This window comes from Azolla caroliniana, unplaced genomic scaffold, assembly GCF_043228905.1.
Source record: "Azolla caroliniana isolate FFs.n. ecotype wild unplaced genomic scaffold, voAzoCaro1.0.p SCAF_15, whole genome shotgun sequence".
NCBI lineage: Eukaryota > Viridiplantae > Streptophyta > Polypodiopsida > Salviniales > Salviniaceae > Azolla > Azolla caroliniana.
In genome coordinates, this window is record NW_028230450.1 from 419,041 (window position 1) to 445,774 (window position 26,734).

The 26,734-nt window shown below is 38.4% G+C and overlaps 4 protein-coding genes and 1 non-coding gene across 5 annotated transcripts; 2 read left to right on the forward strand and 3 right to left on the reverse strand.

Moving 5' to 3' along the window:
* Positions 1-549: 549 nt before the first annotated feature.
* LOC147854206 (uncharacterized) lies at positions 550-4,958 on the reverse strand. The gene is made up of 9 exons (XM_087331214.1): positions 4,869-4,958; positions 3,906-3,964; positions 3,318-3,393; positions 3,097-3,155; positions 2,556-3,011; positions 1,915-2,466; positions 1,576-1,788; positions 1,305-1,457; positions 550-1,223 (listed from the first exon to the last, which is right to left on the reverse strand). The coding sequence occupies exons 1-9, from the start codon at positions 4,912-4,914 to the stop codon at positions 819-821; spliced, it is 2,019 nt and encodes a 672-aa protein (XP_087187340.1). The 5' UTR covers positions 4,915-4,958; the 3' UTR covers positions 550-818.
* A 3,599-nt stretch (positions 4,959-8,557) lies between these two features.
* Positions 8,558-11,083, forward strand: LOC147854207 (protein STRICTOSIDINE SYNTHASE-LIKE 3-like). The gene is made up of 4 exons (XM_087331130.1): positions 8,558-9,023; positions 9,629-9,904; positions 9,988-10,155; positions 10,517-11,083. Exons 1-4 carry the CDS (start codon positions 8,665-8,667, stop codon positions 10,914-10,916), a joined length of 1,203 nt encoding a protein of 400 aa, XP_087187256.1. The 5' UTR covers positions 8,558-8,664; the 3' UTR covers positions 10,917-11,083.
* Positions 11,084-11,252: 169 nt separating this feature from the next.
* Positions 11,253-16,063, reverse strand: LOC147854208 (sister chromatid cohesion 1 protein 4-like). The gene is made up of 13 exons (XM_087331129.1): positions 15,846-16,063; positions 15,336-15,615; positions 15,146-15,243; positions 15,019-15,071; positions 14,861-14,943; positions 14,316-14,767; positions 14,128-14,239; positions 13,924-14,057; positions 13,016-13,539; positions 12,898-12,931; positions 12,243-12,357; positions 12,009-12,156; positions 11,253-11,579 (listed from the first exon to the last, which is right to left on the reverse strand). Exons 1-13 carry the CDS (start codon positions 15,967-15,969, stop codon positions 11,481-11,483), a joined length of 2,256 nt encoding a protein of 751 aa, XP_087187255.1. The 5' UTR covers positions 15,970-16,063; the 3' UTR covers positions 11,253-11,480.
* Positions 16,064-17,775: 1,712 nt separating this feature from the next.
* LOC147854209 (aspartate--tRNA ligase 2, cytoplasmic-like) lies at positions 17,776-22,055 on the reverse strand. Its single transcript, XM_087331376.1, has 10 exons — positions 21,503-22,055; positions 21,058-21,168; positions 20,859-20,975; positions 20,268-20,558; positions 20,069-20,179; positions 19,945-19,998; positions 19,236-19,315; positions 19,039-19,154; positions 18,712-18,826; positions 17,776-18,271 (listed from the first exon to the last, which is right to left on the reverse strand). The coding sequence occupies exons 1-10, from the start codon at positions 21,971-21,973 to the stop codon at positions 18,145-18,147; spliced, it is 1,593 nt and encodes a 530-aa protein (XP_087187502.1). The 5' UTR covers positions 21,974-22,055; the 3' UTR covers positions 17,776-18,144.
* Positions 22,056-25,340: 3,285 nt separating this feature from the next.
* LOC147854210 (U6 spliceosomal RNA) lies at positions 25,341-25,443 on the forward strand. The gene has a single exon (XR_015531109.1). It is a non-coding gene; the product is annotated as a U6 spliceosomal RNA (small nuclear RNA).
* Positions 25,444-26,734: the final 1,291 nt, after the last annotated feature.

Consider the following 26,734-nt stretch of genomic DNA (forward strand, 5'->3'; position numbering starts at 1 on the left):
AAACTATAGCCCTTAATCAACAAAACTTGTCATAATGTCAAGAGATAATTCTCTCCTCTTGTCTTTCGGGAAGCACAGGAGGGTTCATTAAATGAGTAAAAATTCAAGACCTTTACAATTGTGGTTCCACACATAACGACGATGAAATTGCATTGCCTGCAAAAATGTTTCAATGCCAAAATTCTGTTGAATATTATGGCATAATCATCTAACTAGTTTAGCCATTGGTGTGCATTTCAGATTCATATATTTTGCACATAAGTCACAAAGCATGCTTACGATAGGTAACTCAACATTGAAAAGCAAGGTGCGCTACCACAGACTAATGTTCAGCGCTAAGCACTATGCTTAAAAACAATTAATGCAATAGTTTACCTCAACATTGAAAAGCTAGTCGCTCGCACCAAAGCTGATATTCAGAGCAAAGCAAAACCCCAAATCAGATGATTGCTTGATTTCTTAGTGCTGTCACTCTCTATAGACCCTCACAACTAAATGCTAACATGTAGGATGGGAACACAAAAATTAAAAGCGCAGTCAATTCCTACCGTTACAAAGTTAATACATTAATACCTTATCATGAATAAAAATGGGCAATTATCAAGATACCCCACCACTAAAGTTTTAAGTGATATCTCTCTCCTCTCCAATTACACTTAAAAAAGCTCAAGATTACTCCTCACTTGGGGCGCATGATATCAAAACATATCCTGGATCCATGTTCAGAGCTCATATACAAACTTGATTTACTGCTTTCAAAAAGGAACCGACATTTTTTAATTGGGAAGTTATATGCCCAAAAACTCTGGGAAATTCTTTTACACCCCAATAGTTTGGTCTAATACAAATGGTATACTTCCCAATAACGCATTCTTGTAGTTACTAACAGATCGAGCAACCTCCTCCTTGCCAGCTATCTTTGATAGCTCTAAACCGGTCCCATCCTTTCCAGCTATCTTTGATGGCAATAAACCAGTCCCCTCTTTCGTCATGATCTTATCATCAAGATCCTCTTTCTTGGTATGCACAATACTGTCCTTGCCTCCCTCAATCCTCTTTGAAATAGTTTCCATGTCAACCTTCAATTTAGTCATCTTCAACTCGATGTTTTTAACTGTAGTTTTGCCAACTAAAGGAGAACCATTCTCTTTATCATTTGATAGCACATCAGCAGCTATATTATTTATCCTTCCAGCATTCTTGTCTTTAAACTGCTTCACCATCTGGACAAGCAAAAGTCAAGTTATTTTCTCAAATTCAATGGGTAAGGCTGAAACACATAATATGCATTCAAATATAAAAACCTGTTGTCGTTGCTGCTGCTGATGCTGCTTTAACTTCCTCTCCTGCAGAACCTTTTGGCGGCCATCGTAGAAGGCAAAGTCATCAAGCAAAGATGTTCTCGTTGGGAAAAACTTGAAGATCTTCAGCATTTCAAGTCCTTGGTGGAAATGCACCTGCCAATCACTAAATTGATGAAGACTTGGGACCCGAAAACAATTTCCAGAATGTATTTCAAGATCATAAGCAATTTCATATACTCAAAACCAAAGGGCAAACCAAGTAACAATTTACCTCTTGGGTATCTCGACTATGGGTAACAGGTTTGTTCTCATTATTTGAAAGGATGATATGTCTAAAGTGACCATTGGGCACATCTTTGATAATATGCCACTTCACAGAGAAGCAACCATTCCATTTTCCTTGCAACCAAAAATCCATGTTTTTGTTGAAATCAACAGGTCCCACCATCTCAGCTACCCCACAGAACTGGCCACTGGAATTGACCTGCAAGTTGTGAAACGTTATGAAACATATCCACAGCAACAAAAGAAAGCAACCCATCCTTGCAAACAAAATGATCCATAAACCGAAACCAGAAACAAAATTTAAAAGAAGGTCCTTGAGACTCACTGAAAAGAAAAAGAAAACTGGGCAGACAGCCAAGATCGACTTGGATTGTTCCTGAGCTTTCTTATAAGCATCATCCAAACTTTTGTTGCCATTAGGTGTGCTTGACCAAACACCATACTTGATACTTTTATGTACATCATCTTCACTATAAGACTTGATAATGAAGAATTTGGCCTTCTCATACGAAATCTGGAAATTTTCTTTGTTAAAATCATCCTTACTTATTGGACAAGCATGACCCTTTGTCATAGAATCGGATTGGAAAGCCGGACCATCATGTTCTTCCATTGTATCCACCTTACACTTTGTTGTGCAAGAAACTTGGCTTTGATCCTGGATAACATCATTGCTGAACATATTGCTTACAGGATCCTTGATTTTGTCGAGAACCTTTGTGGTACCCTTTGGCCTCCAATTGGTTCCCCCTGATAAACCTTTTAGAGCATTTGCCTTAAACCCTTTTCCATAAATATTGGGCGCAAAGTGTGTCCTAGGATTATTCTGGTATCGCCCCGGTAAAAAAGGAATATAATTCCCTTGCAAACCCATATTCTGTTTAGAAAGGCATCCGATCCTTGAGTATGCAAATCGAAAAACAGAAACTGGAAAATATCTCTCAAAACAGTTAAAAGTTTTTCAACCTGAGGCGGAGGTATGGGCTGAAATCCTTGCGCGGAAGAATGCCACTGCTGAGAATAGAAATCGTACCCATTGGAAGAACCATAGAAATTACCATCTGCAGTTGCTGGATACAAGCCCCATTGATTCGTTCCATCTAATGGAAGAAAGTTCTTAAATCCAGCTTGATACCCTTGCCTACCATTAGCTACAGATTTCGCCGTAAGAGAGTGACCCTCTTTGTTAGTGGCTTGTTTCTTAATAGATGTCTTAGCTCCTTCTAACTCAGCAGGATAGTGTTGCATGATTGAAGACGGAACTTGTGGATAGTAGTGCATATACTGTGGTCCATATCCAGGCGAAACTGAACCCATATTTGACATATAATGTCCTAAGGGTTGTGTGAGGTATGAAGACGGCTGATATCCATAGCTCGGACCATAGTACATATGTTGTTGCCTATTCTCAGCAACGATGCCCTATGATAAATATGATAAACAAAACTTTCTAATACAATATTAAGATCACACATAAAGGAAAACTTAAACCAATCAGAAACCTCACCGGGTAGAGATTCCTTCCATCTTTGATTTCCTCACAGCCTGCCAAGGACGAGACACAGCCTGCAAGGTACTTCGTTTTTATTAGACAGCGTAGGTATGGACTAGTGACCCCTCCATGTGTATTCAGAGAAGTTGAATCAGTATTTACGAAAAGAAAAATTAAGATTATTTCCTCCACTGTAAATAAGATTGAGAGACATAATCATCTGAAAACAAAAGTACCCGTGTCTGCATTTCCTCCATCTGATCTACTTACGAGTGCAGAATCTCCAATTTCCTTTTCAAGGATACCTTGCTCCTAGATATATACCAAATAATGAAGATTTATTTCTTTTGACTTCATAATGTAAAGATACATAAAGAAAACTAGCCAATTCAATAACAAATAAATAACCAGCTTCTTGAAATATTTGACCAACAGACAAACAAGAATATTTTGTTTTTCGTCTACTCAGTAAAACATAAGTTAAACTGTTGTTCAAAAATACTGCAATTTGCAATGGCAAAAAAGACGAAAAATAAACTGTTCAGTACAAACATAGTTGAACCCGCTACTTCAAATGTGACAAATTAAGATGGAAATGGGACTCTATCTCTTCAAAAGTTTACCCTATTCAGTGAAGAATACATGAGGGGCTGCTCAAAATATTATAACTATGGTTGGAAACGAGAAAAGGCTCTTCAAAGCACTAATAAATAAAAAAGTAATTAAATTGCAAATTAAAACACCACAATTCAGTTTGGAATTGGAATGACTCCATCTCTCAGATAGCCACACAGCATAGAAGCATGTATTACGAGTAAATTTACCTGGGGTGGCTCCGACTTGAAGCCACCATTAGTCAACACTCGAATCTCTTCAATTGCCTCTGATACAAGTCAAGAAATGTACATTTAAAAGAACACTGAAAGAGAAGTGGTGACAGACAAATCGTTATGTCGATGAAATGCCACAGTAAACAACAGAAAGCTTTCAAATTGAGCATTAGAAAATTCAATGGTGCAGACAAAAACTCCTTGAAACTGTGAGCAAGTAGACGGGCATAACTTTCTCACATGAATTTCATAAACAAATAGAAATATACTTGCAAACTGGGCACTTGGGTCTGACCATGACTATGTTACACTTCAAATCAGAAAATTGGTTTCAATTTGGGACATAAGGGATCAATTGCGAGGCAACAATATTAGACATTGGCATGTATATGTATGTACTATGTACTATGTACTATGTATGTATGTATGTACGTATGTACGTATGAATGTAGATATGTATGTACTATATACTATCTATGTGTGTACTATGTATGTATGTATGAATGTAGATATGTATGTACTATATACTATCTATGTGTGTACTATGTATGTATATACGTATGTATGTATGTATGTATGTATGTATGTACGTACGTACGTACTATGTATGGATGTACAGTGTACTATGTATGTATGTATGTATGTATGTATATACATGTGTATGTGTGGGCGTGTTAGAGGGGAGGGAGTGTTGCGAACCAAATGAAGGAAGGTTATTACTACTTTTCCTTCTCGGGAGGGACGAACCTTCCAGTATGTATAGAATAGAACACAAACCAAACGAGCAATCAAGAAAACCCCGGGGGGGTTTAAGAGAAGACAAAAGACAGGGTAGCAAAACGCAGATCTGCAATACACCTAGTGGGAGCAATGGAAATCAGGTAGAGAGGAGAGGGATGGAGAAGAAGAGGAATGAACGGGACAGAAAGTTGAAAAAAAAAAAAAAAAAAAGGATACGTGGAGCAGAGTCGGGAGCATGATGTACCAAGTCTGCCATAGCCATCGAAGTTGCAGAAGGTCTGTGTGCAGGTAGAGAGAGAGGATTGGGTGGGGGTGTATACAAGGAGAGAAGAGTAAAGTAAGAAGAAGGGAGGGGAGGTAGAGCTATGGAAGCTCTGGAGGGTTTTCTTGTATTGGGGGTCTTCTGGGAACAGGGGAGGGGAGGTGGAAAGGAAAGGAAAGGAAAGAAAAAGTGGGAAGGAATGGAACCTTCAACCTTTAACAAAAGCCAAACAAAAAGAAATATATTGTGAAATGCACACCACAATATGTATACATAATATATGCATATGTATATCACATATTATGTGTATAATTATATATATATATATACATAATATGTACATACATTATACACATGTATAAAGATATGTAAATTTATACATATATATGTACATATCATTGTATGTATGTGTACATGTGTGTGTGTATGTGTGTTATTTGTGTGTCATATATAGAAGCCACAACATGATGAAGTTGTCTCCATCAATGTACACACACCCGTGCCAATCCGCCCCCGGAGTCCACATATGATGCCTCGAGTGAGTGCTGATCGAACTCCTCCTCCCATAAGTAGGCTTTGCTACACCTCGGTTGTAGGCCGAGTCCTTTATTAGCTTACACACTACTACGAAATGAATTCAAAATGTTGTTACCAATCGCGCTCTACACCTCGCAAATTCAAATTTCACTACATGTACTAATTTGTATGATGCCACTTGCGAAAGGAATGTGAAGGGTTGTTCCCAATTGAGCTACAGCCGGTTAAAGTCAACTTTCCACATATACATATGTGCTTCCTCGTTTCACAAAGGGCTCGTTGTGGGCATTCTTGTTTCTCATGGGCATGGATGAATGTCATGATAAAATAAACACTATTTGTCCATATTGCAAACCCCAATCGAAGAGTTTTTGTGTATAGTATGTTAAATCTTCGACACATACATGTCTATATCAACTCCTCTACTTTCATGTTGAAAAGTGCCTCGTGTTGATGAAAGCTTGCACTCCTTGTTGGCTTGTTGGTGTCCAATCGGATGAGCATAAGCATTTTGCCACATTGTGTTAACCACGTCGAACATACTTCTAGATTTGCTCTTCTTCCTCCCAACGTTTTGAAGTGGCCCTCGTATCATATCACAAATGATGATATTGAAACCGCTCAAGGCGCATTGACATTCTTCCACTTTCACAAAGTTCCATTGTATATGACATTGTCTCTAGGTTGTCTACCACATTGTCTCTAGGTTGTCTACGTATAAGCATACCACAACTTTCCATGTATAAACATTCATCCATTGTGTTTATGTGTCCATCACAAATATACGAACAACTTTCCACGTCATCAAAACTAGTGTGCCATGATTTTGAGGCATATTCTCATTTTTTGTTGTTTTGTGTCCGCACATGTATATGTTACTTTGATTTAGCATTTTGCACAATTTTTCTCGAACTTTGTTGTGGCTAGGCCCATCCAACATTTTTTTTCGCACAGTGCGTACTATTGACATGTGACCCTTCGATTTCCTGTGTTTCGCATTTGCACAAAGTCTACCTACAGTTAAAGATGATCCACCCTTGAACCTCTTGCCTTTACCTTCTTAATTGAGATGTGGAAATTGAGTATAATTAGTTGCAAAAATATAACCTCAACATAATTGGGAAATCTTATGGAGGGTTGAATTGTTAAAATAAATATATTGATTTGGATGCATGGATGAAAATATAGGTCCCACTTTTTTCCTATTGATGTGCAATAGAATGTTTCAATCATGCCTCCACCTTTATCCAACAATAATGGAGCCTAATTCGAGGTAACAATAAATTGGGCTCGCTTTGACGGAATCCATTGTCAACATGCTAGTGATTCAACCAAGTGGAGATCTTTGTATTTTTTAAATTGACCATAAAATGACTCTACGATTGTTTAAAAGTAACCAAAGCAAGATGTATTATTGTCTTGCATAACCAAGTAATCACAAGCAAATCATAAAGAAGGATTCTATTGTCCAAAGTAATGGGCTCCAATGACACTCACACATGGAACTCTTCAATCGATGTTCTAACATTGTAGTTTTTACATGTGACAATATGAGAGACACTTATTTAGAAACAAATTATGAGCTTGCTTTAAAGGCATATAAAGTTCTTGCATTTTGGTGCATAATGTCTTGATTGATGAATATGCTCATGGCCTTTGTACTATTAAAGGGGGGGGGGGGGTAGGTTTTACCAAGGAACCATATCAAATTGCAATATTCAATCATTTGTTGCAAAAATTGAACTTTTCCGTAAATATGGCATTTATGAGATGACATTACTCTCTCATTCCAAAATACTAATCTTATCTCCTTAATGAAGAATGTCTACAATAAAACCTCTAGTGATGCGATGGAAATGATTTGGATATTGTTGATGGATGAGTTTCAATATCTCATTATTATGTAGAGGTTGCAGAGAAAAGTAAATAAACATAGCATCACCTCCTCTTGAGAGAGATACATAAACTACTATTTGTGGGATCCTGGTTTGAAATTACTAGAGAAAGCCTTGTGCCACAAAATCTTAAGGTTGGATTCACATTACAATGCCAACAAGGGGCATCAAGTGTCGTACCGGCATGTATCATTTCACATTTAACGAAAGCGAGATTATAGTTATTATTGGCTGGATGGTTAGGTTAACATGCTTCCTACCCATGTATGTGACTTTGAATCTTGCCACGCATTCAATGAAAATTTGTATTGGAGTTGAAAAGGTATGTCGTGATGTCATTCTATCATTGTTATCGCTCGTATTAAATGTCGTGATGTCATTCTATCATTGTTATCGCTTATCAAGCATGAATCTAGCCTAATCATGTTATTTATAAATGACGAGTATACTTTTGCTAGGTACTGCAATTGACTCTCATTGCAACAAAGCTACAAGCTTTTGGAGATTTCAATTTGCAAATCCATGTATTTCCAAGCATTTTGGTCGGTAGGGAGAAGTGAGGGAAGATTGATTAAAAACACGAAGACAACATAACATTTCGACAAGGTGTATACATATTTTCATAACACGATGTAGCAAAATCAACACAATATCTCCGTTCTTCTCTCATAGCTTTTGAACAAAAAAGAACAGTTGTAGAGAAAAACGCAATCATAAAATTCTGTTGTGTAATTGAAAAAAAGAGCAATTATTAAGAAGGAATCAAACGCGATGTCTCGAGGGCACGTTCTATGTGAGCGATCTCTACTCTATCCGAGTTAATTTGTGGTGGAGAGGAAGAGAGAGAGAAAGATATATTAACTAACGTCTTCTAAGGCCAAAATTGGCCCATGAGACAATTGGTTTACAACAAAAATGGGATATTTACCCATGAGAGAGAGGGGGGTATTATTGGATAATTTCCTGAAGTATGGTATAGGGGTATTTTTGGGAGAATTTGCAAAAACTCTCGTGCGCGTGTGTGAGAGAGAGCATGAGAATATCATTCATTCATTCATTCTACCCTTCATTTATGAGACCGCTCCAAAAGCGCACGTGCAGAGAGAGAGAGAGAGAGAGAGAGAGAGAGAGAGAGAGAGAGCCATGCGTAAGCTGCTGCTTACCAGCAGCGCACAGAGCATTTTGTGCAGAACCCACCCTAACACAGACCACACCAAAAGAGAAAGAGATGCAGGGGATGTCAGAGAGAGAGAGAGATTAGAGATGAAATCGCTTAAAAAGGATCATTAATTTAGGAGAGAGCGGTGCTCAATTTCCCATGGCTCGCAACTCTGCCCCTGCCCCTGTCATCGCTGTTTGCTTGGTGGTCGCCATAGCCACATTGATTGCAGTCGATCCATGGAAGCTCAGCCCTATATCTGGTGTGCCCAATTTCGAGGCTAAGCCGATGGTTCCACCCATCCCACGCCCAGGAACGCTGGCCTTCCCACGGGACCACGACAACAAACTGGACCGCCCTTCGCACGTGCGTTTCCTCCGTCATGTCATGGGGCCTGAGAGCCTGGCCTTCGATTCGGAGGGTGGAGGCCCCTATACAGGAATTGCCGATGGTCGCATCATGCGTTGGGATGGTCCCATCCTTGGATGGACTCCCTTTGCCACGCTTTATCCCAATGGGTAACGCATTTTTGCTTCCTTCCTAATGTTGAATTTGATGACGGTATATTGATTGTATTACTATCTATCTATGCCATATGCTATTATTTACTATTAGGGTAAACTCCTAAAGTTTTTCTTTATTCCTCTAGTTGCTCCTACGGTGTTGTTGTTTCCCCAAATGCCATCGTCTCTACGGCAGTTTAGGGTTTAGGGTTTAGGTTTATTGCGCCAAAAAGAAAAGAAAAGATTATTATCTTACGGGTTTTACATGCTTAAAACCGCTTCTCGGAAGCGAGCCCTCCTTACACATGTCAAAATCCCCTCCAGCCCCCTTTCACTCCTTTGTTGTGATGGTATATTATCTATGATATCCTTTGTATCTTCAGGTTATTCAGAAAACCCTTTCTCGGATGTGAATGTGCCACTTCATTTTGATCCTATGATGTATGGATCACCTTTCTTTTGTTTTTGAGATTATGAATCGACCATTTTCTGAAGTGACTCCTGCTTATTAAAATCTAAATCCTCTTTTCCATTTCTTTGCTTGTGATGCTATTATTTTCTCTATTCTTTTATTTTTTGAGGTTCTTAACATGGTTTTCTTGCGTAAAACCATTTATCAGAAGTGAATCATGCATACCTCAATTCCCCCCTGTGGCAAATCTTTCCATTGAGCACATTTGTGGCCGCCCTCTTGGAATCCACTTCATGAAGCAAACAGGGGAGCTATACATTGCGGATGCATATCATGGTTTATGCGTGGTTGGACCTAATGGTGGGGAAGCGAAGCTTATAGCTGGAGAAGCCGATGGTGTACGATTTGGCTTTACAAATGATGTAGAGATAAGCGCAGATGGCTTAGTATACTTTTCTGATAGCAGCATAAACTACCAGAGAAGGTAAGGGGGTCCAATCTTTACCTTCTTTGAATTGGTACTCAATGTCTAATGTTTTTTATTTGTACCATGAACTTGTATCACAGGCAGTTCCTATTAACTTCTCTATCAGGAGATGATACTGGGAGGATCTTGTGTTACAATCCATTAACCAAGGAAGTGAAAGTCCTATATAAAGGAATTCAGTTTCCCAATGGTTTAGCCCTCAGCAAAGATGAATCTTTTCTGGTTGTAGCTCAGACAACCACCTGCAGGTTAGGTGTTTGTCCTCCCAACAATGACATGTTTTTCTTCCTTCTAATTTGCTGGGCATTTGCAATTTGCGGAAACTAAGTGCAAGGGTGAGAGCTGAGCATCTAATCTATAACTAAAAATGGATGGAGTTTTACTATGGTAGGTTGCATATGTTAGAGAAACAACGTTACAACAACATATAAACAGAGCATGTAATTAGTGAGGTATGAAGTGCATCGACAAATATTCCAGCTAACGACTTCCATAGTGAAGAAGAGGACTAGGATCTTTCTCACATGTTGAGACGTGGATGACACATAGACGCCTTTGATATTTACTTACACAATGAAACATTAAAATTGCCTTACTATAATGTTGTAGGCTGTCACGGTTTTGGTTGAAGGGTGAAAAAGCTGGGAAGTTCGAGACATTCGTGGAGTTGCCTGGACCTCCAGATAATGTTCGTGTTAATGAAGCTGGGGAATTCTGGGTTGCCCTTCACTGCAGGCAGATGAAGTCTGTTTGGGTGATTTTTGCCTATCCTTGGCTGAGGCGTGCAATTCTTAGTCTTCCCATACCCATGAAGCATTTATATAAGTTTCTTTTGGGTGGAAGACCTCATGCTATGCTTTTGCGATATGATTCCAATGGCAAACTGCTAGAAGTGCTTGAAGATAACATGGGTAATACAATAAAGCTTGTTAGTGAAGTTGAAGAAAGAGATGGTGAACTGTGGTTGGGTTCAGTGCTAATGGATTATGTTGCAGTTTACACAAGATAGTTATTAGTGTCTAAATCAGTCTTAAGCACTGAATTGCAATGACATCAAGCATTGATCCATTCATATACAAAGGATGAAGGTTCTAAGGACTACATAATTATATGCTAAAAAGTTGGAGTATAGATCAACCAATAGTTAGAATCCTCGACGATCAAGCTTTTGATGGATGTCCTGATTCATAAACCCTGAAATGTGATCTAGAATGGTCAAATTGTTTGGAACGTAATTAAGGTATTGAAAATTGAGTAGAGAATTGAGAATGCTCTTATGATAGTCTTTGGTAATGGAACAACCCATTTAAAAACAAAAGCATTTGAAAGGATATGAAACCAATGTTAAGCAATTTAAACAAAATGTTTTTACATTGAATTAAGCCATTCAAACCACAGGTTAGCTCTTCTTTTTCAGTACATGCATCGAACCTTCTGGGATTTCCATGTATGTGATTAACATGGCTTAAACCTTGGATTTCTGACATGCTGAATGTTTTGTGGATGGGAGTACATTTTTGTTTTTCCAAAGGAATATAATTGTATACATCTTAGGAATTTGAAAGCAATGAATTCAAAGAATCTCTTTTCTCAAGAGCTGAGTGGCAGACAGCCTAATTTCTGCAAAACCAGTGCTTTGCTCCACATGCAAGTAATCCCTTGACTTGAGCACCTGTACATCAGGAGTTCATGGCTTTTTAACACATGGACAGGAATGACTACAAACTATATCACGATGCAAATATATCATGGAATATATCACAGAATGGCTTTTTAACACATGGACAGGAATGACTACAAACTATATCACGATGTAAATATCAATGGAGATGGATGCCAAACAAAATGCCAACTAAAACAGCAAACCCAAAGTTCACAACTAGCTAGAATCATATTTATACCTAGATGAGAGTGTGAGTGGAGGGTCCTCATGGAGAGAGGAATATGATTTATAGTAAAGGTGACAGTTTTCTATACATATTTGCAGCCTTTATGGTGGATAAAGAAAGATGAACGTAAAAGCACTAAAATCTCCCATTTCTGCGAAGCCCAAACCCAAACATCACCAAATGCTGAAAAGAGAAAATCGTGGGATACTTGCCAGGGTCTCAAAGTACATCCGAGCTGCCTCTTTTCTTGTTCGACCTTTCAACAACTCATCCAAGCTTATTTCTGCTGGCTGCTGTGATTCAGAACTACACATATGCTCCACTTTCTCAAAGACGGATTTCAGGTAGCTGGCCACTGCCCTGCACATGCAGTATTCATTGTCCACATGGTTAGCAAAAAAGAGGCAACAAACTATGTTACTATGAAGAAGGGATTGATTACATACTTTGTCCTCACGGACCATCCATTTTGAACGTACACTTGATTTGGCTTTCCCTTCTTACGATCATACATATTGGCATCTTCCAGAAATGTATCTCCGTTAACCCCATCATGTAGAACTGTTTAGACAAACCAAACCATACATCAATTTCAGATTTCACAACATTATGGACAAATAAAACCCCAAACATAAACAAGCACAGATTCTATAGTAGCAATATGCATAGAAAACGATAGGCTGTAATTGCTAAACCCCAAATCAAGGGGAAGCTCAACTTCTATAATAACATTGTTTGTCAGTATAACCCTAAAACCTAAAACAAAGGGAGAGGTCAACTTCCAGAATAGAACCACTCCAAAATCAAGGGGAAACTCAACTTCCATGACAACATTTTTTGTCAGTATAACCCTAAAACCTAAAACAAAGGGACAGGTCAGCTTCCAGAATAGAACCTCAAACACTGAGCCCGAAAACCAAGGGGTAGTAAAATAAGCTCAATCTCCAGAATAATGTTACTGAAACTCTAAAACCCTTGGGCTGATAGATGCTATGTACACAATAAAAGAAAAAACCAAAACATTCCATCCTGTTTTTTGCTGAATGAAACAAACCTGATTAAAAGTTTATGAAGAAATCAAGCAATACCAAATAAACTCACCTCTATCTTTCGTATCTTCAAGAAAATCGAGCTTCTGCAAAATACAGAATGACATGTTACAACTTAAAGCTCGTCATGCAGTACATTGTAAAGACACGGAGATTGAGGAAATGCTTACTTCTGGGATTGTTTCAGGTGCAGGAGATATGCTCATCCCAGCAGCATCGCTTCTTCCTTCGTCAAGTTCTTGAAAGTGTCCCAGGCAGCTCATGTTGCCATCACACATTTCATCATTCTTCCTAACAGAAGCTTCAAAGTCTTCAGCAGTAGAAAGGTTGCCATCTTCATTTAGCTCAGTTAACTCTATTTCTGGCTGAACTATCAGGTCTATATACAATTCGCATGCCCCATCAGATGGCTCATGCATAGCACCTTGAAGATCCATGTTTTCCTGTCCATTATTGTCAACATCCTGCGGAGAAAATTCCATAGGTTGCATGGGGGTCCCTGCTGGAGTAAGGGTTTGATGTGCACATCTATAAGTGTCCCCTGAACCCACGGCAATATCTGGCACACTCCTCCCATGTACTCTATCCTCATTCATTGATGCAGAACTTTTTCGTGTCCTTGGCTTCAAAATTGGCTCTGTATTAGAGAGCTTTAAGACATGATTGTATAATTCTATCAGAGGAGCACTCGAACCTGTAGAAATGAAAAAATATTGCTATCAGTAAGTTCACAAAATCATAACAGGGAGAGTAATTAGAATAATTCCACACACCCTCACATTAATGGCACCATCTTTTAAGATACATTTGCTGTGAGAACTTATTGAGAATATAATGTCAAAAAGTACTGTGATGACCTAGTAGAGGACACACTTTACGATCATATGATGCAGTTGTTCACTAATTCACATGAGTCTCCTGAGGGTTCACTATTGAAGTTGCCTACTTGAGATCATATTTGTATGGAGTCATGTGTTCATTTTCCTAGCTGAACAGAATTTTAAATATTTGCTAGATAGAAGAGGGAAACCCACTAACTGATAAAGAACTGAAAAAGCAGATATCATGATATATTCACCATTAAAAGACGGCCTCTCAAACATTTGATCATGATAACAGCCTTGCAACCTCCAAACTTCAAATTCTGAGGATGGATTTTTTCGGCGTTTTCGACGTAGGTCAGATGTGTCTGTTAGCTGTTTCTTCATTAACCTAGATAATTGAAATAACTTAGTGCTTGAGCTTTAGGATACAGAAACATATTTCATTGAGGAAAACTTACAAACTTGATATAATCTGTTTGCCATCAAAAAGCTTTCTTTTTCTTCGAGTTTTTTTGGGTGGAGCGAGTTCTTGAGGAGTGTTCCCAACTTTTAATGCAGGTGTATTACCTCCTGAGTAATAACAAGCATATAAGTAAGCAATCAACCCTTTCAAGATCCATATGAGGAGCAGATTTCTAATGCTCACCTAAAATATCTCCTAGCAGATCATCATGACCCATGTAGTTTTCAAAATCATCCATAATACTTGGAGAAGGCCTATGTAGGTGGGGTGTCTCATGAACAAGAGGTGTAGCATCAACCTCATGTATATGAAAGTCATCACTAGCATTTCCATTGGTACTTATCCTTTCTTGTTTATCATCAGTAACTGGTAGTTGATATTCTTCCTGAAACTCCATAAACAAGGGCGTTGCTTCTCGTTGCTCTGTTGCAGCACGCAATTTTTCGATTTCAGGTATGCTTTGTGGTGAAGGGGTGGCTATGGATGCTATTTCCGCTGCTGCCAAAAGGGAATCTTGAGTACTTAAATGAACTGGAGGTGTCACGTCCTGTCCTGTGCCAACAAAATCTTGGAATAGGCCAATATTTTCCATATCCGTATCCATCTTGTCATCCATTTGGAAAGGTGGAAGCACACTGAAATTCACAAGAAAACAACAATAGCACATTCATACAGCTTCTCTGATTTGACAATGCAATTGAGGATAATAATGACGAATGAAAGCATACTCTTCCTCCAGTGTAGAAGCAGCATAGTCTTGCAATATATACATAGATCTACTTGCTGAAGTGTGGCCTTGATGGGGATGTTCCTGTCATGAAAGAGACAATTAACTCTAAATGATGGATACATATTATATTGCTTGTAGTTTGCAGAGAGTACCAACCTCACTGCTCTCAAACAGCAGAGAGTAAGGATCCGCCCCTGTGGGAAACCTCTCTGAGAAATGTCAAAATTCCAGATGTTAGAACATCTCCATATATATTATTCCAGTTTATATAAAATCTACATACCATCCAGCATATACATAGAAGGGTTTCGACCATAATCTTGTGGCTGCTCTTGAAGTGTGATCAAGTCTCTTGCAGAGACATTATGATCCACAAAGTCTCTGCAGCCCAAAATACACCAGTTTATCAGATAGAGATTCACCTAAGAAAGGCAAGCCTGATTGAAAACAAGAAGTGTGGACAAAGACCTTACATAAAGGATGATGAGTGATTGTTGCTATCATACTTGAAAGTAAAATCAAACTCATCGAAATCAAAAGTCTCCGGGAGAGTGATGGAATTGAACGGAACTTTGGAAGCTTCTGGAGGAAGGTCAACAGCACTTGATTGGAAAGCTTGCTTGATCTTAACAAGCGCCTCACTACAATCATTAAAAAGATAATTGACTTTGCGCGAGTAGATCCGAACAACACCTAATAGCAAGTGGCCTGAAAGCCGCAAAGCTATGGGGACCTCAGGAAACAGTATGGAATCTGGGGCATAGCAAATAAAATTGGAAAAGAAATTAGACAAAAGAAGTAGAACTTGTGACAATAACAATTAGCGTTGCATTTGGTGGGTTACATTCTTCCTGAGCAACAAAAGCAAGGGCATCTCATAGCCATTTTGTAAATTTGAAAGTTACAAGCGGGCTATTCCTCAAATTTCGTTGTCATTACAGTATAGTAGATATACATTGAGAGAGAGAGAAAGAGAAACATACCAACTGAGGTAGTAATATTGGTATCTGCGACTTGATGCTTGCGGAGCTTGCCTTCCAGATGGGCTGCGATCCAGATGGTTCCCAAGGGACCCTTCTTTGCCAAGATAAACTGGGAGTAGAACATATCTCAGTTTCCTTCTCTCGCTCTCTCTCCCTCTCTCTTTGGTTTAGCTCTCTGCTCTCCTCTGTTCTGTTCTGTTCTGTTCTGCTCTGTTCTGCTGTGTTTGAACTTTTTGAACCTCAGAAATCGATTCCCGCGCTCATGAGTGGTCTATAAAGAATATGAAGCCTTGTGTGTGAGAGAGACTCGAGTGAGAGAGAGTAATCGCAAGGCTTTTTCCCAATCACAAAGCCCTCCAAAAACACCAAAATATGTACATATGGGTCCCCCATTGAAATCCCTACATTTGATCGCGATTCTTCTTACGTAACCTCGACCCCGTTCCATGAGATACCATGAATCTCCTATATACAAGCTCTTTTCCTCTTACGTAAACTCGAGTCAGTTCCAGGAGATACCATGAATCTCTTGTATACATGTTCTTTTGCTACAAATTTGATATTGACACAAAGACAAAATAAAATCCCTTTTGTGGGTATTTTAGACAATGTGCTATTATTATCTATAGCAATTATCTACCTAGTACAAGTTTCATTCCTTACTTATGACTCTTATAGAATTTCCTTTCAAACTTTGTTTCGTTCCGCCCCATATGTTGCAAGCATTATCTCATCTTCATAATTTTGTTTTGTGATCACATGTATGAGATCAACTAAGGTTCTGCACATAATATCTTGTTTTTTGATGCATTTAGGTGTATGTTGGGAGTAGGGATACGTTCGCCTCACCGATCTCTCCCTCTATAAAATATTGGCAATGTTAAAGTTTAAGTAATAGCATTTCTCCATATTTGCATTACTTTGTCAAGACTCAAGACACGAGATAAGTAGTGCCTTCAAACTAAACATAATGTGGAAAAACTTAGACCTACCATATAACATAATCAAATTTCTCTTTGCAAGAGGTATATACTTTGTTGCCAAATATTGCTGAGCATTTGATAGAAAGATAGAAATATACACAAGAGTTATAGAAATATAAATGCCTTAGCACTTGACAAATCAAATGTAGTTGGAAGAATTTGTAAATGACTTCAAGCTAACCAAGAAAATTATCTTTAAAAATTAGATTTAATAGCATAAAAACTTCTTTAGGGTGGCCTATTTTGATTCCCTTGGGAATCCTATTTTTTAGCTAGGTGAAGAGCTTTTCATCCATCATCTTTAAGATCTCTGCCTAGGCTCCATTGTCAAGGAGCTGGTGCACCTATCCATCAACCATACCTTCCAAAGTTGTCCCTAATTTGGTATTCTTTACCCTTACACCTAAAAGCATATTATTGTACTCTAGTTTGCACACCACGTCTGCAAACTAGAGTACAATAATATGCTTTTGGTTTCAAGGGTTGCACATTTTACAAGTCATAGTGAAAGCATCATCATAATAAGTTGAAGCCTCCAATCAACACAAAAGAGGTAACCAGACCATTATGATGCAATGCTATAATTCAGCAACATACAGTAATGTATTTATCATAATCAATGCATGCCTCGAATTAACACCACAAAAGAGGTAACCAGATCATTATGATGCAATGCTACTTCAGCCGCATACAGTATTGAGCTCAATGTTCCATTGATGATCTATAATCAAAAGCACAACTTCAAATGCTCCAAAAACTATCGAAATTTGAAAGCAATAATACTTGTAACAATAACAAGTTCTCATGTTTACAACTCTTTAAACAGAAGCTCCTGTGCTGCAACACAAACAACTTATCTCAATGGTTCAAATCATTTAAAACAAGACTAGGAAAATTATGCACTAAACCTGCTAATGCTTTGCAGAGTTTAAAATGTGCTAACTGTAAAAAGGTAAATCCAAGGCTTCCTCAAATAATAATAAAAGATGACAATTGTCATTGCCAATTCCAGATAAAAATTTCCATAGATCTCGAAGTTCTTAATTTGAAGCTTGTTTTGAAACATCATGCTTTAGCTTCACTACAATCAATTAAGGAACAACCACAAACCTAATAACTTGAAATATTTTTTATTCGTGCAAAAAATACTCTCACAGATTCAGTGAAGAATTAATTGCATGCTCATCAACAAGTACCACTTAATGTGAAGTATCCTTCTCTAGTTGAGATGTTCATCCATAATTCTTCAAAATTGATGTGTAAAATGCACACAATGGTAACATTATCCAACATTCTGCCCCTTGAAGGTCATGATTCTATGGAGCAAGCCTTGTCGGATCACGAGGAAACAGGGAAGTTTTCCTGATGTTGTTCAACGCAAGGAACAGCATCACCACTCTTTCCAAACCAACACCAATACCACCATGTGGTACAGCACCCCATCTGTAGTCAGAAGTGCACACAGTAAGAACATAATAAAACCATTACGGCACTAAAAGAGATGAACATCAACCACCACTAAAACTAGGAGTCAGCAACAGCTCGGCTCAAGCCTAAGCCAAACCGTTAAACCACTTATAAACAGTTTGGCGGTTCAGCTTGGCTCAGTTCAGGCTTGGGCTTCCATAACTGGTTTGAGCTCGGTTTGGGAAGGCTCAAGCCAAACCAAAACGGATTGGGCCAAACCAGTATAGAAACCGGTTTGGTTTGCACAGGGCCAAACCGATTAAGCTAAAACAGAACAGTTCCTATTCCTAACTGAGACATTAAAAGAGAAGAACATCAGACAGTCATTAAGATACTAAAAGATATTGACATCAGAAAACAATAAACAAAATACAATAACATCAACAGAAAGAAAATGAAGTCGTGAAAGAGAAAACCTGAAAGAATCAATATATGTTTGAACAGTTTTAACATCGACACCACAAGCAATTGCTCGGGAATTTAAAAGATCTGCATCATGCACACGTTGAGCCCCAGATATGATTTCTTCTCCTGCAAGGATGAGACACTTCCAATCATGACCAGAGGAAGATGGAACATTTTATCACAATCAAGACAAATTTTCCCTTGGCTCCCTCCTCTCCAGTTTCAATTAATCATTCAGTGAAAAAAATCCCCAGTAGACAGAGTAAAATAGCTATATAGAGTACCACTCACATATGTGCATCCATAGGTGTAGATTACACCAAACAAACAGCACTTACCTCGTATGAAGACATCAAAAGAGTTGCTGTATCGTTCATCATCTGGACATGGCATAGTATAGAAAGGGCGGACAGCCAGAGGATAGCGATGGAGAATGTAAAAATCAGTATCATACCTGCAGACCCTCAAATATTTCAGTGGTTATTTGTTTTAAGGTAGGAGATAAAGAAGCTCTATATAATAAAAATAGTATTACTTCTGTTTAACCAGAAATCCTAGTCTTCTTTCAGATTGTGTATCCAGATCACCAAATGGATCCAATTCAAAGCCATCTTCCTGCAGAAACAGAAACAGAACCAGACAAACCATGGATGTAAGAATTTTAGCATAAGACAAGAAGACACAGATAACGACATCATTACCATGAGAACAACAAACAAATATATGTCATATGAATGGGTACATACACCTATTCTACAAGCCATAGTTGAAACCTCAAATGATTAACAGACCAAGAATATATACATATATTTATTTTTTTTAAACATTTATTCTAAAAACGGACTGTTTGCATTATGACATAACCATGTACATTCTTCCTTGACTAAGATATCCAAACACACTGGATATGGCAAATGCATAAATTTCAAAAAGACGTTCTCCCTGAACACTGCACTTAACATACATATTATGTGTTATACTAACCTTTATGTGAGAAAGAAGCTATCTAATAATGAAAATGTAGAAGTAAATTTGTTTCACAATGATGTTTGACTAGGCATAAGATGCTACTGCAAGCTTAAGCTGTGTATAATGTTCTCCAAGTACAGTTCTTGTTTGTATGCATCCCTACATGCAAATTATTATTTTAAGGTGTGCATGGCATGAAACCCTTCTTATCCATGCAAAGAGGATAAGGAAGAAAGCAATTGTAACCCATTGTAATACTAATCCAGATTATATACTTTCAATAATGCGAGGCCTTCTTCAAATGTGAGCCGCAAAGTCTTCTTCAAGTACTGCATAAAAAGAGGAGCATCCTTAGATGGTGATCGGAAAGTAACAATAAGCAATCCAAACCAGACAGACCTTCAACGGTTCAAATGGATATTGTTCATTGACAGCATCAATCTGTTTGCTGCAATGTTCTTGCAGGCCATCAAAGATATACACAAACATCCCATCAATAATATCTAGAACCTAAAAACAATCCAACATCAAACTCAATGAGTGCACATATGGTGTAGCGAAGACAGACAATGTAGATACATTGTTACCATGAACACACCTCAAAATAGTGTTCCTTAATCTCCATCTCTATATCAAGCCCGGTAAATTCACATAAATGTCGGTGGGTAAAGGAGTTTTCAGCCCTGAAGACAGGCCCAATTTCAAAAACCCGTCCAAAATCTGCACAAATCGCCATCTGCTTGTGTAGTTGAGGAGACTGTGCGAGGCATGCAGGTTGTCCTTTGTAATCCAGTTTAAAAACAGATGCACCACCTTCACTTGCTCCAGCAATTAGCTTAGGAGTATGAATCTCAATAAAGTCTTTAGCCAGCAAGAACTGCCTAAAAAGCTGCAGCAATAATCACAATATAAGTTGACAAACACGTGGTGTAATCTTAATCAGCAGAGACAAGTAAAATATTTCTGATGACATTGCATATTCAGAATAGTTTGGAAATTCATGTTAAGGAAAGTAAACCACAGCAGTGTGGTCATTTTTGTTAGTAATAGTTACAACATGAGATTGCAAACGAGTCATAGACATGCCATGACCAGGGACAGGTAAACAATTTTTGGCATGTTACTGTACACAAAAAGAAATCAGCGTGGACATCATGATGAGCGAAGTAAACAATCACAGTGAGATTACCGTTGAAACATAGGATTGAATCCTGAAAATTGCTTGATTGGCTGGAGTACGGAGATCGAGAACTCTGAAATTAAGCCTCGTATCCGCATTGACTCTCACGTATTGAAGGTCTCCTTGCTGTGCCAATGCATGGATTTAGATAAGGATCTGACCTTACATTTCGAGGAAAAACTGGATTCGTTTTTAAGGGGATCTCTACCTCTTCGGCTTTTTGAAAATCCTTCTCACTGCGAGCAGCATCTTCCAGATTAAAAGGAAGGATAGGTGTTGCTTTGTTTACACAATAGACTTTGCGCCCCTTTAGCTCGACCTATTAAAAAATATTCAGTTAACCGGATTGGAAAGAAAAAAACAAAGAGGAAAGGTTTGAAATGATTAAAAAAAACGAAGAGATTATCCTGTTAATCCGATTGAAAAGAAATAAAGGAATGAAGGAAAATGAATGCAGCAGCATGGCTTTGTATATTTAGAATTAAGACATTTCCATATGTTAAACAAACAATAACATATTAAGATATTTAGAACTAATGCTTTGTATATTTAGAAACAATATAAACGAAATGGAAACAAAGAAGCTGAGTATTTGCATCTCTTTGAGATGAACGTCCTGCATTTTCCTATGGAAGGAAGAATGGAGCTCTTACCTGTTGTGTAGTACCACTGATTGCAGCCTCAGGGACGTCCACCACACCTTCAACATCAACAATGGATTCTTTAGAGAGAGATGCGACAAACTTGATGAGTCCTTTGGACACCACATTCTCCTCCACATGGAATACGACCTGGATGGTAAAACCTGCTTCTCGAACAACAAGGAAAGCGATCTTCCCTTTCCCTCTCACGGTGAGAACTCGACCTCTCAAAAGCACAGTCTTTCCACTCAAGCTAGAGTCGATACCAGAGATTTTGGTCCATTCTCTGCCACTGATCTGCTTGGACTGCAGAGACTCGAGGGGGACGTCGCCATAGTTCCCCGAGAGGGGATCATCGGCGGCGGATTCCTCGGGCGTTAAGGTGGAGGCAGCCATCTGGCGGTTCAGCAGCCTCTCGGCTTTCTTGGCGGCCTTCTGCGCAGCTTTCTTGCTAGAAGCAGGTGGAGCACCATCCTCCTCCATTGCTCCTGCAGATGATGATGATGATGAAGCTGCTGCTGCTGCTGCTGCTGCTCAGAGATTCAGAGAAGGAACTACGTTACTAACCCTAACTGTTCTCTCTGTTACTAACCCTAACTAAGTTTTGGAAAAGTATGTATCCCGTGATGGCGATGAGGAGGGCTCTCTGTGTGTTTGTGCATGTAAAAAGTATGTACATACATAAAACAAAAGAAACACAGAGCAAAGAGGAAATTGTTTTCTTCTTCTTTCTCGGATTCGAACCATCGACCTACATAACAATCGGCAACGGTTCGGTTTAACGGTTTCGTGGTTTAGTTCAGGTTTCAATAAAATTTAAACGGTTTGGTTTTGACCCTCTTGAACCGAACCATTGCCGATTGTTAGACCTAGACGAAGAATCTTCATTACTTCCTCTTTTTCTTCTTCTTCTTCTTGTCTCTTGGGTTTGAACCATCAACCCGCCCCCTCCCCATATAATAAACACATAAACATCCATCGCCCATCGAATATTGTGTCACTTTGCCCCGTGAATTCTCTCATATCCCTACACTCCCCGTAGTGTGGTTGTTATAATTATCTCAAACAAACCAACGTATAGTTTTCGCAATCGACCTCCGAGCCATGTAATGCAACCTTTTTCGTGTCCTCTCATAACATGAGTGATGGGGCAAAATGATGGCAAGTGTTGGACTTTTATATGGGATGTTTTTTTCTCACTTGCTTGATAATTATATTACACTTGTTTGGAGTGAGGTTTGTGTTGGCAAGTGTTGGCAAGTGTTGGAAAGCTGGCAGTTTATCAATTATATTGCACTTGTTTGGAGTGAGGTTTGTGTTGGGTACATGAACGTCTTGCCAAATATGGTGTATAATTGGTATGTCTACTCTAAAAATGAGTCGCAACTAAACTCTTGTAGGTTTGGACACGATGTCCACTTTCAGTACATTGTCCTTTAGTAACCTTCGTTATTGTGTATTTGTTCACGTTGTGGCTTACATCCGGTTCATTCCCATGGCTTGGATGCCTTTATGTTTATTCACTAACCAACTCCCACAAACCATACAACAGGAAAGTGATGACCGAGAGACGAGTATAGGAGGATGCCTCTCACACACTACTAACGATTAAATTTTACTCAAACAAAAAGTCAAGGCACTAGTTGGCTTGACACGACCAATCACTCACTGTCATACTGCCTAAATTAAGCCACCTACACTATCTCTAGACATGAAACACAAAGGATATACTTTAGGATTGTCACGAGGGAAATAGAAAGGGGAGTTGTTCAACCTTCTAACAAAAATCTCTTTATGATGGCATCTAAAGGATCTTCAGCTTGGGTTGGATCCAAAGTATTAAAAAAAAAAGACATGGCTCTTACGACTACAAATTATAGACCTAAAGCAAACCAAGGCCAAATAATTGAATGTTTTGAATAATCCTAGAATAGATATTTGGTAAGGAGGCATACAATAAGGGGTCTAACCATATACTACAAAATGAAGTGGAATACGATGTAGATGGTTTATATTGTAATTCCTCTTGGAATCATTGCTTGCTCTACTTTGCACAATCCTCAAGAGTATCAGGAGCATCAGATCTTATTGAACCCAATCAAATGTCAATTATAGGTGAGACGACCTGTCATTTTGACCATGTGTCGAAATATGGTAATTCTATTGGTGAAGCTAAATTCAATTTAATCCTTGAGATTCCTCACTTGACCATTGAAATGCATCTCCAAGATTTCATGCGCTATGGTAGATACTACCAAATATTCATCAAGATCTTCATTGAAAAGGCACAACCTCTCTACAAGTTGTTGAAAATTGTGTGTGGATAGAAGAGGGAACATATACTTAGATCATCTAACCGAGAACGTGAATTCCATGTCTATAAAATGCCTCAAGATTTGTTGTTGGCGTAGTGATAACCCAATCGAGAGATGGGAATTTGTATTTCTGTGTCGTCTTTGCTAGTCATAAACTAAACCAAGCAGAGCAATTTTACTACACCATTAGATGTGAAGTGTCTGGCATGATTTCCCACGTTGAAAGGTGTATATATGACCTATTTTCTTGTCAATTTTTGCTCTACATTGAACATCAAGCTCTTCAATACTTATATACATAAGATTGACTCCACCACGAAAATATCTTGATGAATCGTCATGCTATCGAAATTCAACTTCAAAGTCATTGTACATAAGGGAAAATGCCACGTGTTAGACGACCATTTGTCTAGGCTAACAAATGCACGACATACTTTCTTGTCAATTTTTGTTCTACATTGAACGCAAAGCCCTCTAATACTCAATGACCAATGTTGATTATGCCAATAAATTAATATCTTGATGGATCCTCGTATTGATATCACAAATCAACTTCAAAATCATTAGGAAAAGGGAAAATGCCATGTGTTAAATCACCAATTGTCTAGGCTAACAATTGTGGAAGACCCCTAAGGTATTTATGATGAGGCAGTGGATGTGGTAAAGTATCCATGATACTTGAATGGGCATCATACATAGTCCTTACACTAATTAAAGGATTACCCTTCCTACAACAATTGAGCAAAGGGAATCGTGATCACTATTTGTGGCATTGAAAGTCTTCCACATTAATCTTAGGATACATCTATAAAAGAGGTAAAAATGACAAGTTATGAAGATGTGTACTAGAACATGATGCCCTTGTAGTAATCAAGCAAGCACATTATGAGATTGGTGGTGTTCCCCATTGTTGCATAATATTTAGAATATAATGTGTATGATGGCAATAATTCTAAAAGCAGTCCACCTTTTAAAAAAATAATTAAAATACGTAGAATATGTCTTGTACAAATAAAACACATTAAAATATGTAGAATATGTGTACAATGCATCAAACAATTTGATGAGTGTCAATGCAATGAACACCCCCCTTAATCTAAACGATATCCCCTCATACCCATGGTTGTGTGACAACTATTTGAAAAGTGGATTATTAACTTCATTAGCCCAATTCGTATTGCCTCGAATTGAAATTTATACATGATTGTGTCATTTATATGTGCCTCATGTTGTCGCGATAACGCGCATGCATGTGCTACTCGAGCGAGACCAAGAGGTCTTGGACTAGGGAGAATCCTCAAACTTGAAGAGAGCTCAAAGTCGAAGGGATCCCAAACCCAACAGGAGTTTAGAGACAAATGGAGCCCACAGTTGAAGGAACGCAAAGTCAAAGGGAGCTCAAAGTTGATGGGCACCCAAAGTTGAAGGGAGCTCAGACTTGAAGGGAGCCCACAATCGAAGGCTCTTCAAACTTGAATGGAGATCAAAGTCTAATGGAACACAAAGTCAAAGGGCGAGAATTGTCCTATACTTTCCTCCCTTTAGGGACATCTGATAAAATTGGAACAATACAGAGAAGATTAGCATGGCCCCTGCACAAGGATGACATGCACAAATCGAGAAATGGTCCACATTTTTTTATTTTTTTATTTTTGTTAGAACTCTTTAGCTTATGTTCTATTTTATTTTTACTTTCGATGAATGGGTAAATACCCCATTTTTATTGTAAACCAATTGTCTCATGGGCCAATTTTGGTCTTAGAAGACGTTAATATCTCTCTCTCTCTCTCTCTCTCTCTCTCCTTCTTTTTGGTGAAAACACACAATTATATTAATAAATGCGTGTAAAAAACACTACTTACAATGGGTGCGACCATGAAGTATGATCCCCCACTAACTACACTACACTACATGGGTAATGGAACATGTTGAATTGCCAATAGGCAAGACGAACATTCCACTGAGGAAAGGATTTCCACTTGCTCCAATAAAGAAAATTGCCACAATAGTACTCCCTTCAACTTTTGTAGATATGCTCTCACTCCATGTCTACCATCGAATACAAAAGCGTTGCACATATTCCAATTATGACGCAATCCCCAATATCTCAAAAATAGAAAAACAATCTCCATCTCTGACTTTGGGTCCACATGTGTAAATTATGCAAACACCCACTGTCTAAGGTATCAAATAACACCGTGATAAAACTTGCCAAATTTTTAGAAATGTAACTCCGAATCTGAGAAGCAATCGGGCATTGTATAAATCGATGAGTACTATCTTCCATTTGAACAATGCAAAAAAAGCAATTACCTGTTGCTAGTCCACGACGCTTTAGAGCTAATCCCAAAGGCAATCCTCCAATCAAAACTCTCCAAATGAAGACCTTTGCTACAAGTGGCAATTTAGAATGCCAACTACGTTGTAATATTTGCCACCACCCATGATCATATTTGTGTAATCTCCATTCTTCTTCAGCCTTAGATGATAACCATCCAAGAGACTCAACAGAGCAATGATACAAAAGATTAGTAGTCACTTGTAACAACGATGTTTGACCCTTTAAACACCAATCAATCTACGATTGTTCTCCTGTTTATAAAGGTAAGGGACCTTGCATCAATGAAATATTTCGTAGTTGCCAAATAAACCCATAATTAAGCGGAATGCGTAATAATTGTCGTGCTTCAACAAACTCCAAAATTCTTTGAGATGGAGCCTCAACTATATCTCCCACCTCTTTGACCCCCAAACGAAACAAATGATTAAATTGAGAGCGTAATCTCTCATTTCTTGGCCAACATAATAACCGAGCAGACACAAGTAACTCTTTTTGCAAAGAATTACAATGCTCTCTACTAGATGATGGTTTCCATACACATAACAAGTGTGCTTCTTGCCATGAGGTAACCAAGTGTTGAACACATGT